At 40.9% G+C, this 16269-nt stretch overlaps 2 protein-coding genes across 4 annotated transcripts in view; one reads left to right on the top strand and one right to left on the bottom strand.

The window, feature by feature from the left end:
• Window positions 1–2973: 2973 nt before the first annotated feature.
• Window positions 2974–13592, bottom strand: hnrnpub (heterogeneous nuclear ribonucleoprotein Ub). Its single transcript, XM_020631471.3, has 14 exons — window positions 12973–13592; window positions 11692–11806; window positions 9696–9775; window positions 9430–9569; window positions 9136–9235; window positions 8468–8580; window positions 7950–8213; window positions 7696–7815; window positions 7456–7584; window positions 7203–7371; window positions 6804–7085; window positions 6434–6720; window positions 5537–5674; window positions 2974–5147 (listed from the first exon to the last, which is right to left on the bottom strand). Exons 1-14 carry the CDS (start codon window positions 13433–13435, stop codon window positions 5097–5099), a joined length of 2451 nt encoding a protein of 816 aa, XP_020487127.2. The 5' UTR covers window positions 13436–13592; the 3' UTR covers window positions 2974–5096.
• Window positions 13589–16269, top strand: part of kif26bb (kinesin family member 26Bb) — a 30657-nt gene continuing 27976 nt past the window's right edge. For all 3 annotated transcript variants that reach the window (XM_065963458.1, XM_065963459.1, XM_065963460.1), the window contains exons 1-2: window positions 13589–15406; window positions 15621–15992. In XM_065963458.1, coding sequence (XP_065819530.1) covers window positions 15347–15406; window positions 15621–15992 — 432 coding nt within the window. In that variant the 5' untranslated portion in view covers window positions 13589–15346. The remainder of the gene's footprint in view (window positions 15407–15620; window positions 15993–16269) is intronic.

Raw genomic sequence — 16269 nt, forward strand, 5'->3', positions numbered from 1 at the left:
AATACGCTGCTGATGGAGGTAAACAAGTTGCCTCGCCAAAGACAAGCAGCTGTCTGTCTGGGTGGAGAAGTGGATTCCCAGCATACACCTCAAGCGGTAACCAGTAGAAACACAGCTGGTCCTGTGAATGAATGTCAATGATTTTGTGATTGTTTTCAAGGTAACTGTGTCGTGGTATTTCACACTTCATGGTCTCTACAAGTTACTCACACAATATTTACAAATCATGTTTTCACAAGTATTTACCTCCCACAAAAGGACATACAGATTAAATGGTGCAGCCAACCGGTTTAAAGGTCACCTGATCAGGGTCGGTTCTGACCTGTCAAATAAGGGTGGGCAAACTGGATGGTAGATAGCCAAGAGTTTACAGATTTGGATGTTTTAAATTCCTGTTCAGTTAAACAAAGGGAGGCACATGTAGTTCTGGGGGTCCTCCACCAGGACACTTGGGGCTTTTAACACTTAACTTCGTGATTCTGGTGAATATATATGCGACAACTAGTGCTAGAATTTCAGCCATGTAAAAGGAAAACAGAACATGATTAATGATTAATTCAGCTGGAAACAAAAAAGACTCTCCACAGTACACTGTCAGAAATAATGTGCTCAATTTGTACCTTCAGGGGTCCAGCAGCTGTAGTCAAGACCACACTAAACAAAACACCAAGACATACCTGAGCCCAAAATACTCCACGACCAAGACAAGACATTTAAGAATGGAGATCGAGTCAAGACCAAAGCAGGACGAGACCAAGACAAGACCCAAAATATCACTGAAAAATCATTATCTTGTGTGCAGCGGGCGTGTCGCTCACTTAGACCGTAACACAGGGAGGGTTGCGGGCCGTAACCGAGGGATACCATCTAATTATGATTCATGAATGACTTTAAGTTATTAGTTCGTTGAGAGAAAGAGGCATATCCCCCTTATCACAGTGATGACGTGGAAATATAGCCAATCAGTGGTGGTCTTGTTTTAAATTCCAGAGTCCACCCAGTCTGAGACCGAGACAGAGACACTTCCGAGATCAAGACCTTCAAAAAGTGGTCTCTGCGGACTTCAATGTACCCTTTGGAAATGTACTGACCCAGTGACCAACTCTTTGTACCTAATGATGACAAATTTATATTCAGTACAAGAAGAGAAAGAGTCAAACTTTGTGTTCATTTATTACTTTTCATTACATTGCATTAAATGTCATAATGTTTAATTGAATGTCATACTATATAATTCAGTTAAATCTGGAGATGCTTGAGTTGATGTTTGACATTGCAGTGTAATAGAAAGCACGTAGCTTGTGCTTGGCTCACTTTGAACCTCATGGATTGATTACTTCAAATTCATCTTCATAGAAAAGAAGACGAAACGCATTTGGGTAAACTCTGAAGAAAAGATGTTCCTTGAAGTAAATCTGCTTTTTCTTATTCTGCACCTGACTCTTGGAATACAACACATCTCCTTGAAGGAAATGAACCCTTTTGGATTTTAGAAACCTGATTCTGAAACCTCCCAACCTCTGTGTGTATCTGTTTTACATCAGTGTGTTTTATTTATTGCATTGATTTTTTGAACTTGCTTCATTATTTTAGTAAATGTTAGACTTTTCTTACACTCTAGTGTTTACTTCTTCCTTTTCATTGTCCTAGCTTCTAGAAATCCCCCAGTTTGTTGATTTGAGTGGCCTTATATTCCTCTGTCTTCTGGTTCTTTTAATGATTTGTGGTCCAGTCAAAGTACCATCAGAGTGGTTGCACGAGTAATCTGGGTCTCTGTCAGTGTGCCTGTCGGCCTGAATCTCATCAATTATGTCCTCATGTGAACAATATGGAGTCAAAACCTCCGTAACAGGCATTAAGAATATGTAGTCTACCTATTGTGTGTCCACTTTCTGACCTCAAAATGTGATCCTCTGGTTCAACCAAACTGAGCTTGGATTTAATATGTTCCCATAACACTGTACTTTTAAGAATAGACTTTAAACTTTTTTGATAAAGTGTATAGTCAGGGTGCAGGTACAGACCTGCTTATGCTCTTATGCTGCTATAGGCTTAGACTGCCGGGGGAACTGGCAGCTTCAGCTGCTATCCTTCACTCTCTGCACATAGTCACTATCATGCATGTCACTATCTGTACATCTTAGTTTACTAACCCCACCTTTTCCTGGGGGCTCCTGAACTGCTAAAGACCCCCCGACCCCCCTTTGTTCCCTTCCTTCTTCCTGCATCTTCCTCTATCCCATGTTTCGACTCCTGCACAGTTTCACCACGTCTGTTCATTATGAGCCTGGTTTTGCCAAAGATTTCTGCCTGTTAAAGAGAATGTTATCTTGCCACTGTAACTTTGCTAAATGTTTCTTAGTGCTCATGATGGATGAATGTTGTGTCTCTGTAATAAAGAGTGAGGTCTTTTACCTGCTATTTGTAAACTGTCCTGAGATAACATTTGTTATGAATTGGGGCTATACAAATAAAGATTGATTGATTTGACAGCTGCTGAAGCTTTTTTTTTTTTTTTAAAGTGATAAGACTGGATCCCTTCTCTTAGTTCAGGACACTCCAAAATATTGAACCCATATTCATGAAGATGGTATATAGTAAAATCATAATTATCTATAAAATAACCAAACAATAAATGTGTCATTTCATATGTCCTGTTGGACAACCTGTGGGATCTTACTTTTAATTTTCTCTACATTTAAGAATGAAGCTTCAGAGATTTAGTTTAACATTTCTAAATAGCGAATCCATGAGGCGTTACAAACCACTGACTGGTTTCACCTGACAGCTCACTCTTTGGGGAAAAGTTCATTCTTATTTGTGTTACTTTGAGCCCAGTTGGCTTAGATATTTCACTTTGTTTTTAAACTACAAGGGTAGAAAAGCTGAATGATTCTGATTCAACGTTATGAAACAATGAAGCCTGAAAACCTGTGAGAGGTGAACACTTTGTAACAAACCACAAAGTCACTGTTAACCAGTTCGTAAACTTTAATAGAGTTGAGAGAGAAATAAAATAAAAAATTCAACCGCAATTTTCTTCTTCAAAACACAAATATTAGAAACTGTCTGATAGAAAAAGCTTTTGCATTGTTGGTTTACACATTAAAGACCTGATATACACCCTGCAACATAAAGCCATTTAAAAATATAGTCTGTCGTGTTATTATAGGTTATACTGTAAACTCAAAGCTCGTCATCCGGATAGATTTATGGATCCAGTACAATTAAAAGAGGAGGGCACAAACTCTCCAGACATTTCAATATAGTAGACAATCATCACACAGCAGTACTCGGGCAAACTAACACTTTCTTAATCACAATACATTTAGAAGTCAATTTTATGAACATTCGTGCATGGCTGAAATAGTGGTTCAATATTTACACGCTTATAAATAACACTCGGATTCAAAAGTTAAAATTAAAAAAAAAAAAAAAATGGGCTCACACACAACCATATTTTGTCTGATCTACTGTCAGTTTTTTTTTGCAACTCTGATGATGGTCTGGAGTTGGAACACAAGCTGGGTGTCCTCTGTCGGCTCATGACACATTATGAGCAGCCGCCATTATTACCAGGCCACACAGTCAACAACCAAATGTGCCTTTTCAACTGACAGAAACAGAAAAAGGGTTAGGTCTGCGGCTTTTCCGTTTCTTTTCATGAAGTGCTAATGGTGTTTGTATTAGATGTGTTGTGATGCTGTGTAGCCCTTTAGGTTTGCTGGTGAAAATGACTAACCCTGCCTGTCAGCTTTCAGTCCGAGTTGTGCTCCGATCATCAGATATATGCTCAAAACTTTAATGGTGGTATCAACACTCATTTTCAAGAAATTCTTTCACAGTTCTGATTTCGTTTGTGGGGCTGGTCAGTGCTTGCTTTTTCTTTTGTTTTGTTTTTTTTAAGTCTACTGCACTAAAGGGATTTTAAACAATAAAAAAAAAATAAGAGTAAGATCCAGACTTTTCCCTTGGGACAAAGTGTAGTCTATCCTTTAATTCTAAGCACATATTTAAAAAAACACTAATTTAAAGGCAGAACGTAGCAGTACAATGGCTTACTTGTATCCTTAAAAATGTCAAAATACTTTGTCAAAGCGGTGTACACTGGAATAGCTTAAAGGATCTGTAAAGACATCAAAGACAGGACACCAGGAGGGAATACTTAAAGTAATGAGGCGTAAACTTGGGCTTGTAGCGGGGCTGATGTCAACTGTTTGAAGTAGCAAACGGGGACATCGCCGTTCAAAGGTCTTTTACACACCTTTGAAGTGAATCAAAAGTCATAAGCCAGGAAGTATGTTTAAAACAAAAAGCCAACGAGTTGTTTATTGTAGGTCTATGGAGTTTCGGTTACAGGTTTGGTACTGGGAACAGAACATTTATTTAAAAAAAAAAAAAAAAAAAAAAAAAAAAAAAAAGCTTGCTGTAATTCATTTGTGGATTCAGTTGAACTGATTGACAGTGGACTATACTGACACATACAGGTCTAACAGTATAATCACCTACCATGCTTCTCACTAATAAGCCAAGGTTCCATTCAATCATGAGTTATTCTCAAATTTCGCATAAAACTACAAAAAAAAAAAAAAAAAAGATATTTACAATTTGTAATAAAAAAAGCAAAACAGAAAATCACAGCACAGATAAAATGCACAGCGCTAAGAAAAAGAAAAAAAAACTCAACATCTGCCAGGCTGGCAAAATGTTTGGGGTTCCTGAAAATACAAACATGAAATTCTCTTTAAAAGCAGGTCATTTAAAAGTGGTGAAAAAAAAAGAGAATGAAATATACAACGAAAACGGATAGTTGACTGAACGAAACTTAACCCACATCATACATGTGTGTGTGTATATATATATATATATATATATATATATACATACATACATACAACTTCAGATACACTCAGGATGCCTGGTTTCCTCTCTGATGTGGAATGTTGTTGCTCAACATCATACAGGTCAGACGAGGGCTTTAAGATTATTAAAAGTGGGTTGTTTTAAAAAAAGAAAATCAAAACGCAGGATGGAGGGATGTTCCTTGGCTAGTGGTGGATCTCGGTTTGGGCCACCAGTCCGTAAGAACAAGTGTCTTAGTAATATCCAGGCTGATACTGCTGGCTCCACGGCTTCTGGTTCCAGAACTGCAGCGAAAACGCAGGAAGAAAAAAAGTTTGCTTTGTTTATATGACCATAATGCTTTCAGGTAAATGACAGTCTGTTGTCATTTCAGTAGCTGAATCATAATCATCAGGACCCCTCCTCTGAGATTGTCAACGTATAGAAACTCTTTTATTGTATTGTATTACTTAAGAGATGGGACAAAATCCAAGTATTTTTAACATTAAAAGCTGAATAATAAAACAGAAAGTAAGAAAGTCCCAAAGCCTTCGTTCACTTGGAGTTGGGAATATCAATGATAAAAGCATATCTCGCTCAAGCTTTACTAATAAAGCGATATTAATCACATGCTAAAACAAACAGGACTTATGTGCAACAGATGCCTGGAGAAAAGAACTGTGGAAATACTGACCCCTTGCTGCCAGCTCTGGTTGAAGGCCTGGGCCTTGTCCATGCCATTCCTGTTGCCGAAGCTGCCTCTGTTCCTGTCGTTACCGTAGTTTCCATTTTTGTGGCCAAAGTTGCCACGGTTACCACCTCTCTGATGGAACTGTAAGAAAATAGATGGTGCTATGAAAATACACATCATAGAAGAGGTGGGCGATGTGACCACTGGAATAAACAAAATAATACTTTGAAAAGAATCAGTGATGCATTAAAAAAGGGCCTGAGCATATGAACACATTAACACACCAAGACCCCCCCCCCCCCCCCCCCATTTGATGGGATATCTGACTCATTTCTGTGTATGACACCAGAGAAAGATGTTTTTAAAACACTGCGTTTAGATCTCAGTAGCTTCTAAATGAATCTGTTTTCTTTCTCTCCTGAGGTGTTATGCTAATGTAGCATAACGTGATGCATAGCTAGATCCCACAGTTCAAGTGTTGCCAAAACCCACCGTACTCTGTTTCCGATTGGCTAGTAACGTTAGTTAGGTTGAGAATGCGGGCTGTGTTACTGGCAAACCATTGGTAGGGTAACTTCAAGTGCATTCACAACAAATTTCCACTTATTTTACATTTCTCCACCCCCCCTTTCTGGCACAGTGCAACCAGTTGAGCAATTGTTGTTGCCATGTTTGCATTACAAGCAAACTTGTGTATTTAAACCAGTGATGATGGTATGGCAAAAATCTTGTTGTGGCCAAATGAAACACTCATGATGGTACCAATACCGGTTCACCACACACACACACATCTATATCATAGCTTCAGGCATTTCAGAAAAAACTGCAGAGATATTAGACCAACCCCAAAGTGCCTCACAGAAAAAAATAAGAATAAACAACGTAGGTCTCCAAACCCACCTGTCCGGGATGACCCCTGTTTCCTCCACGGTTCATGTTGCCTCCACCTCCTCTGTTCATGTTCCCCCTGTGCATTGGGCCACCTCTGTTCATTGGTCCCCCTCTGGGTCCCATGTTGCCACCTCTCATGGGTCCACCCCTAGGGGCTCCACCCCTGGGGGATCCACCAAGGCTTGGAATGGGACCACCCCTATTGAAGTTTCCACGGCTGGGGAAGCCTCCTCTGTAAGCTGGGGGAGGCAGGAAGCCGCGTGGTGGACGGTTGAAGCCGCCACGGAGGCCTGGAGCTACAGAAACATCAGAAACATTTTGTTAACAGTGTCACGATTCATTTAAATTACATCATATGACATTCAGCTATCAACCTTACCTCCTCTGAAGTTGCCTCTGTTCTGGAATCCTCCGCGGCCGCCACCTCTCTGGCCCGGTCCACCGCCACGGCCAAACTGGTTCTTGCCTCCGCGGCCACCACCACGCAGGCCTCCGCCTCTCTTTGGTGTTGTGCTTCCCTGGTTAGGTTTCTTCTCGGCAGGCAGAGCGGTCTTGCTTTCCTCTTTGTACTGCTCAAGCAGCTTGGCTGCCTCCTCCTTCTGCAGCTCAGCATAGATGACCTCACTGAAGCTCTCTCCCGCCTCAGGCAGAGAGTAGAAGCCTGTAACAGAAGGGGAAGAAAAACAGCATGACTTCAGATGCCAACATTGTATATTTTAGTCCTTGCAGAGATTTCAACAATTCAGGTTTAGTAACAGCCCAAGAATCTTTATTTTACCTTTCATTTTGAGGACAGCGTGTTCAGGCACTTCTTTGCCATCACTCTCAACTTTCTGTTGGACTCTCTGCTTGTAGTCCTCATCAGAGGGGCAGACAATCACAGCCTTACGCTGGAACCCTGCAAACAAGCACATCTTCCTCTTCTGGCCCGGGGCAGACAGGTTTGTCTGAGGGAGAAGACAAGGAGGCTCATTATGCTGTTATTACGATGTCACGTGTGTAATACTGGTATGATCGTGCTCATCACTTACATGATCCAGGATGTAGTTCCTCTTCTTGCGGGCAGCAATTTCAATGAACTTTCCAAGGAAGAGTGGTGCACGCTGGGAAATAGCAGTGAGCTTTGTGATGTCCTTTGACTGGCGTTTCAGACTGTTGATCTGTTTTGAATAAAGGATGAAATACATGACATTAAAACAATCTAAATGACAGACTTTCAACAGTTACAGCTGTGCAGTTGACTGGTGGATGTTTGTTGTATCAGTACTGACCATCATCTTGTCCACAATGGTGTCACTGCCCAGGATGTAGTATTTGCCAGGGTTCTCCTGAACATGGTCCTTCACCCATGTAGTCTTCCCTGAACCTGGCAGGCCAACCATCACTATAATCTACATGAAAGACAAGGAAGTATTTAGATCAAAGTCTCCAGGAATTTTACTGTTAATACTGAAACTTAAAGTGGAGGGGAAAAAAAAACAAAAAAAAAAAACATAGAATTGTATCTCCTTGTAATGGTTCTTACCTCGCAGTCAGCCTTGGTCTGTGGACCCTTGAGCCCCCGGACTCGATCACTCACGGGGACCTGCTGCATGAAGGTGTAGCCCTGGGGCTCGGGGAAGTATGGAGTCTCCATTTGGCCGAAGTTAAATTCCACAGCACAATTGTGGCAGATGACATGCGGGAACAGGGCCTGGCCGTTGAGGGTGTCCTTGCTGACTTGGAAAGCAACGGCCGGCTCCCCGCCATTCTTCGCGAAGGACAACACAAACTCATCACCCTCAAAGTCCTGAGAAAAGAATGAAACATAGTGAGTTAAAGATAATATTTACCAGTACAAATTACACTTGAAACTCAGTGGTAGTTCTTTATCATGTGTACTTCCTTTAACTTTAAGATGCTGCATAAAACTCCATTTTTTAAAATTAAAAAGAAACATTTATTCAACTTATTCTAAACGGAACAGCACTTTAAACTCCTGTTTCTTTGACTGGTTTTCAGGTACTTAAATAACCAATAAGACAAGTAACATTTATGTCTTACAATAAGGCAGCAGATGACATCATTCTCCTCGTACGTTTCTCCAAAGTCCTCGGTCACACAGTTGGTGGTCTTTTTGCCTTTTCCAGAGTATGCATAAGAGTGCTCCTCCTCTCCTAAAATTAAAAAGGAAAATATGTTGACAGAATATACTAAATTTAGTTGCCACACGTCAGCCAGTAAGACTATGTAACTGTGTGTGATTCATCCATGTGGGCAACATGCCAGCCACCATTACCGTTATGTAGGGAGAGCTGCAGCCATTTTGCATCAACATGCAGTGCACCTTATGAAACACTAGGGGGACCCCTTGGGACAGACTGCCTCTGATATGGGATCATCAAAGCAGTAGGATAGTGCTATCCTATTGGCAGACCTCTATGCGTTAAAATACAATCAGTAAAATGCATTTCTCATAGTTTGAACGCAACATTAACTCTCCTGCAGAGATCCTAAAACTACAATGCATGGTAAAGTTTATTAATACCAAGTTTGACCCCCTTACTATTCTGGATTTGGTCACTGCTGTGTGCGTCCAAGAAACGCAACAATATTCTAACAAGGCTCTTCAGCGTTTATTTTAGTGCATGAGTTAAAATGAGCGGGACTAATGTTACCAAGGGATGCTGACAATGACACAACAACATATAAGCCGAATAAAAGACACTAACCAAGGAGCAGGGTGCCAGTGGACAGGGACCAGCCGACCTGCACATCATGAATCTCCATGTTCTTGCTGGAAATGTGCTTCACTGGTATTTTCTCTGTAATCTGTTGAATGAAGCAAAAACGCCAACATTTTTATCAGTAATAATTTCCATTTGTCTAATGTATCTTAACGTTTAGATGTAGACCTTTAAACAGCATGTACGAACAATGTAGAAAAAGTACGAGATTCATAGTAATTATTGGCTTGTATGAAAGTAAAAGATGGAGTGCACAGTGTGTAGGAATAATAACTGTACCTTCATCTCAAAGCAAGCTTTGCCTTTGTTCACACCATAGGTGGCCTTGCCTCCAGACCACAGGTAAGCAAAACTCTCCATAGTGAGAGATGAGGCACTGTATCTGTCCCGTGACACCTTAAAGTGCAGGTCGCTGTTGTCTACAAAATACAAAAAAAACACCACATTATTGCATTTACTCTGCTGTACAGGTCAACTTCAGTATCATACATTTTTATTGAGGACTTTTAACTCAAATGTAATTATGTCACATTTCTATCACTCACAGGCATCAAGGCAGACTTTTGTTTCATCAAGCTCCTCATCTTCTTCCTCCAGAGGTGGCACAGGAGACTTAAATGAGGCCCTGAAAAGAGATGCCAAACAGTCATTTAGAGGACTTGCGTCACAGAGCAACTACATGAAACATATAGATTCCTTGGTACGACTTGCTGAAAAACATTTGGGGAGAGAAGTAGAAAAGCAGACTATGGGAAATGATACAAAATACTGAGTAAATCGGCAAATGAGCCTCGGAATATTTGGGATAGTCATCTGTATTGTGGGCCTGGGCAGACATCACTTACCTTGCAGTATCCAGCGAAATCTAAAACGTGAGAGATACACAGAAAGAAAGCACCTCTTCTAGTCTTAACACATGAGGCTATCCACTTGTGAAAGTGATCAAATCCCTTCAAAATAAAATAAAAGAGAGCTGTGTGTATGATCTCGAGGGTTACAGTGGGGTCAAAGTGATAGTGGGTGCAGTTAAAGTTAACTTCCCATGTGTGGAATTCTCAATGTAAAGGTCGTGACTTACACAGACAGTTCTGTGGAACTGCAACTATACAGTACAGGTTCTCAACATGCCTCGTTGCTTTAAACAAGAAACTGGTGTAGTGAGAGCTACAGCAACTTACCAACTCTGTAGCTGTAGAATGAGTACCCAAATGGGAAGTTTAATAAAGTAGTTAAAAATATTGCAGGTTTAACTTCAGTGATAAAGGATTTCTCAACCTAGAGCAATGATCTTAACCCAGTGGTGTATAGTTTTTGGGGGTTCATTATTATCTCTAGAATACTGTCAGTGTATTTGTCCTCAAACAGTCACAAATGCTGCTGTGGTGGGATATATGGGGACACACTTTCTGGAGCTTTTAGTTATTGCAAACAACAGTTTTGACTTCTGCTCTTGTAGCTGTCCAGTGCCACCTGGCTTTAACAGATCTAAAAACACTTGAATAAATATTGTATTCACTGAAAAAAATAAGAAATAAAAAAAACCCTTTCAATTTAAAAAAATAAAATAAAAATGGCTGTGAGAAATTTGTCTGAAAAAAAAACAAACACAGTAGACAGAAAAACCATCATGTTTCAACAATTCTGTTACTCCGATTATTCAACGAGTCCGTAAACTTCCCCCAAAAATAAAAAATAAATTAATTAAAAAAATGGCAGGATCAAAACAGGTTTGCCGTTTCTGCCAGTTGATTTTTACAGTCTGTCAACAGCGCAATGAAAACAAAATACTGACCAAGAGTAGGTATATGTATGCACACACACACTGACAAACACACATGCTTGATGTCACTGCGTAGGGGTACAAATGAACTTTGAAACTCTCACTTCATGATAACACACACACACAGAAGACATGATTCATGAGACAGAAAAGCATTTTGACATCATACAACCAAACAAAACGGGGGGGAAAGGACCATAGCGAGGCAAAACGATGGACGGTAAATTGCGAGCTCCTCCGTGAACGTTCCAGACACTCTGGAAGATTGCTACATCCTTGTGTGCTAGCCTGGAGCAATGGACCTCCTCCTCCTCCCACCTCTCTCAGCTATTCCTCCCCACCCTCCCCCTTCATTCAAAAGTGCACATCTGCTACTTTCCTCTGGGTTTGTTGTCTTTGAGCAGCCTTGATTCACCTTGAGGACACAGTGGGCTTTGCAAAACAATAAGTGGCATGAGGAACAGATGTGACAGTTCATAGAGACTGAAAGTTGCACTTCTGCTACAGAATGCAGTCCTTAAAAAAGACAGAAATGTGAGTGGGCACTGTAAAAGATAAATGGTAAGGCTCCTTAAGTAGTCAGGGTTGACCCTCAAAACATGTGTGAATGTAAGTTTTTATTGGATAGTATAGTAACTAAAAATGAGGGTCTTCCTCTTGCTAGTTATGTGCATTGGCACTTAAAGCCAATACAGTTCAACAAAGCTATGCATGGCGTTTCAGGGATGCTGAAGGCCATTTTTGCTCTGTCCCATCCTTACCAGCTGTATTTGTTCTCTTCAATAAATTCAAAGTAGCCCCTTCCATGTTCCTCCCGGCGTCTCTTAACACCCTTCTTATTCTTCTGATCAGCATTCGTGTCTTTGTCCGCATCCCCTTTGAAAATAGAACAAAGATATAGAATGAGGTGCTCCTTTTTATGGAGAGAGAGGTCGGACTGGCAGTGGGGTTCTGGCCCACAAAGCCCGTTCATTAGTTACATTGTGTCGACCATAATCATCAATATTAATTTATGAGGTGAAACCTCATGGTTACACTTAACAACACAGTCATAATCCAGAAATTGTAACAGTCGTAATGACCAGATAGAAATTACAATATAAGCTGGTCCAAATAAACATTGAAAACTGGGTTGGGACTGGAAAAACAAGTGATATTAACCCCATAACAAAGGGTTTAGAATAATGTTCATATCATTAAGAGGTCTGTTGTGTAGGACAGCTGCATCATGCAAGAAATTAGACCTATTTAGATGTTTATAGCACCATCCCCAATAAACTAATAACCTAGGTGTCCATATTGAACATTTGTCTATTTATTCCAGTAAGATGATATTCAAGTCAAACCACGTGTTTTATCTCCTGGGTCTGCTAGTTCAAGTGATCCCGGCTCGTATAAAGTATAACACTAGTAACTCATGTTTGGACGTGTTGATTTACATATTTATGTCCAATTAACATTTTAATTATTAAATAACTGAACTTATATCGGTGAAGCAAAGACAACGCGCGATCACTGCCGCAAAAACCCATTCAAACCTTTCAGACATGTTGCTTTGACTTGTTCATAATGGTTATGAGGTTAGCCTTGATACACCCTCCCCCACCTCGGTCCCTTCACTTCCGGGAACACTAAACTAGCTCTCCGGCTCTTCCGCTACTTAGCACCGCACCGCAGACAAAGAGCTAAAAATGCTAACCACGCTAAATACAAAACGTTTATTTCACGCTCTTTTAATTCGACATATTTCCGTAAAATACATACCTATGACGAAACGGTGCAAAAGTTGCACGTTTTTTGTACAGGAATGCCGGGTACTGACTTTACAAAGTGATTAATTTAATCTCGTCAAGGTGGTGACCGATGCTAACGTTGAATGAGCTAACCGGCTACGTGTTGCTAAGGTTGTTGCTAAGGCTATCCATTTTCCAACATGGCCGCTCGGTTTACGTTACGCGTTGTTTAAATGGAGTCAGTCCCTCCGACACCCAGCCACAGCCCATACAGCCAGACACATTTATAACCAACCCGGGTTGACTCACCCTCAGCGGCCTGGTCCCCGGGCTCACCGTCCTCCGCTTCTATTTTCTCCATGTCGTCCACATCTCCCTTCAGCATGGGATCCATCTCATCATCCTCGTCCTCTTCCCCCTCTCCCATCTCCTCGTCCTCGGCGGCGCCATCTCCTCCTTCGCCCCCGTTTTCCGGCTCTTCCTCCTCCTCCTCCTCCTCGTTGGCCTCCATGCTTTCCTCCACCTGGCCCTCGCCCTCCTCCTCTTCTCCCATACACTCTTGGTCTGCGGCCTGGTCGAAACCTTCGCTGGACGCCGTGGCAGCAGCGTCCTGGTCCAGCGGGGTGTCTCCTCCAGAGAGGGCCTCCTCGTCCAGCGCGGCCTGCAGGCGGTCCATCAGCTCGGCCTTCAGCCCCTTGTCCGACAGATCCCGCTTCTTCAGCTCGTCTTTCAGCTCGTTCACTTTCAGCTTCTTCACGTTAATCGAGCTCATCTTGAATGTTAGACGGTCTGTACGATTAAAAAATACGACGGTAAATAAATAAATGGACGCCCTTTGTTCACGGTTATAGCTCAGAAATGCGCCAAATGGCAACCGAACCGTCCAACCAATCTTCCGCCGGCAGAGAGCTGTGTGCGCGGAGCCTGCGGTGTGGGGGAGGATGACGTCACGTACCGTAATTACCCGGAAAGCAACGCAGCCTGGTTATATAGCGCGCAGCCGACCATCTGTCGCTGCCGCAATCACAAAGCCTGGTTGTGGGACAAAGTGGGACATAATGTAATGTGGCGCACATTCAACCCAAAACAACACTTAACGTCGATGATATTATTCAGCTCACATTATATGTAAAACCTGTTCATTTAGCATATGTTTTTGTTTTGAAATGAATAAATACATTTTATTTGGAAGAGTAAAAATGATAGCCTGTATAGTTCACAATAGAATTCATATGATGAAGGTAAACTGTGGAGTCATTACAAGACGTCGTACACGATTGTGAAATACAAAAGGCTAGGCTACTTAAAAAACATCCATGTAGGAATAAGTAGGGTGAATTCGCCTAATGTGGGACAATTTTTGCATTTTAGACTTCTGAGATATATTGCAACATGAAACTATACATTAAATCCACACCCAGTAACACTGAAATCTCCAGGATGTCCCCTAATCAAACAAAAATCCAGTTATCACACTCATTAAAGAAATAGTATACATATCAGTAGTCTTAGTGCCAAATTGTTTCACACAATCTGCATTTCCTAATGTGGGACAGTGCTGTTCTAAATGTGGGACACTGAAAAGTCTATGTTAAAAGGCCTGAATCACCTTAATTCAGGTATAAAAACCTGTCACACTCAAGTCTAAAATGTGCAATACCATATTCTGTAATTTTAACAATTACAATGTTAATGGTGTTACAGAACACTAGAAAAGGACAATACTAGTTTTGATGCATTTAGTAGAAAGACAATAGGCTATTATATCAGCATATCTGACATGCAGAGAAAGCAGAATGTAATGAACATTTTATGAATTCATTTATTTAAAGAAATGCAATGTTACAATGTTACAATGTTAAAATGTTAAAATGTTTTCTATTTCATACGTCTGTCCTGAACAAAATAAATTCTTAGCCAACTAACACCAATACTATTTTGTTGACCAGTTGATTAATTGATCGACAAATCTTTAAAACTGTGTTTTTCCAAAGAGAAATATGCAACATAACTTATTTAATCATATCTTTACCAGAGATGTACTAAGGTTTCTTTGCATATAGGCTACTGTAGGTTTGTCTCTATATAGCTTATTTTGAAACCCTTTTCGAAAATAATATCTTCCAAGGGATTAAACATCTAAGTTATAGCCTATATGATATTAAAAATAAATTGCAATAATAAGCCAATTAACCAAACTCTCCAGTAGAGCAAGCTATTTTGAAATTAGATCTTATAAAGTTAAGAGAAAGATTAAAAGCAGAAAGCCTTGTGTTATAGTTTGCATGTCTCGATGCCATGAAGACTGCACTCTGAAATATGCCCAATGTAAAATGGACATAGATTATTATTATTATTATTAGAAACGGTGCAACAGCGTGCTCTCTGTGACTGGTTGTGTGATCACTTGCTCTATACTGCCTCCCCGAGGACATAATGGAAAATAGCAAAGTGAATTCATGAAGTGTTCTTCGGTGCGCTCTCTTCTTCTTCTTCCTCACTGTGCCACAGTCATCATCACTCCTGATCACAGACAGTGTCTCTTTCCTCTCAGCTTGAGATCTTTTTCATTTTCACCCATGAGTGAAATACTTTCTCTTTACATCCATGGAGCTTTGGCTAAATTCATTAAAAGTGCACCCTGCCTTTGTTCGGATGCCTTTTTAAATATTAACAAGTTGTCATGTCATCTCTGACTGGAAGAGGAGACAGATTTGCTGCTTTGGACAGAGGAACACACAGGGTAAGTCCGTTTCTTTCATTGTGTAGGACTACATATTTTTCCGCATTTGTAAAAAAAAAAAAAAAAAAGAAGGACTTAATGGAGTTTCTTAAAAGAATAATATTGTTGCACTGCGAGATAAACATTTGGGTGTGGTTAGTTACCCGCGTCATTTGACATCTAATTTCCCGCGGCCAAAGCCCACACATCCTTCTTATGATGATTTATTTCTCAGAACTCAGAAGTGCAGCATCACTGTGAGCCCGCCAGCTTTTCTGCAACTATTACCGGGAAATACTACTGCCAACCCAAGGAGCGCCCTGCCCCCGAGGGTGCCGGAGGGACCCGAGGCGACCCACATCGGAATATGTGCCAGAGAGCAGACGCTGTCCCGTCGTACAGGTCCCTGACAGGAGCCGTGGGAGACCGCGTCAGGAGTTCTCTGTTCTCTGGAAGCGGGACTTTATGCAGAGGCACCATGTCGAAGAATCCCGGCTTTGGGAGGTCCGACAGGAAAGTTGCGTGTTGTGAGAAGTGCTCAGCGACTCTTGTTGCTCTCAAGAAACAAGCTCTGAGCCTGGCAGTGCACCATCACTTCTCCTGCAAGGTCAGTAAGCAGGACGCTCTGATGGAGCTGTTGGAGGGTGTAGTGGAGCTGAGTGCTCCTATAAGGGCTGGAACAAGGGGAAGAAAATATGACTATAATAAAGGTTTTTCATTTAATCAAGTTTAATCAAGACTTTTTATCAGGTGGTTTAAAATGATATTGGATGGATAGAAATACAGTAAATAATAATACAATTGCATTTCCTTTGTTAAATAAAAAGGACATTTTAAATAGACTATTTCATTTTTATTTTTGAATTATAAAGACAAAAAAACAT

Source organism: Labrus bergylta, chromosome 15 (genome assembly GCF_963930695.1).
Source record: "Labrus bergylta chromosome 15, fLabBer1.1, whole genome shotgun sequence".
Lineage (NCBI taxonomy): Eukaryota > Metazoa > Chordata > Actinopteri > Labriformes > Labridae > Labrus > Labrus bergylta.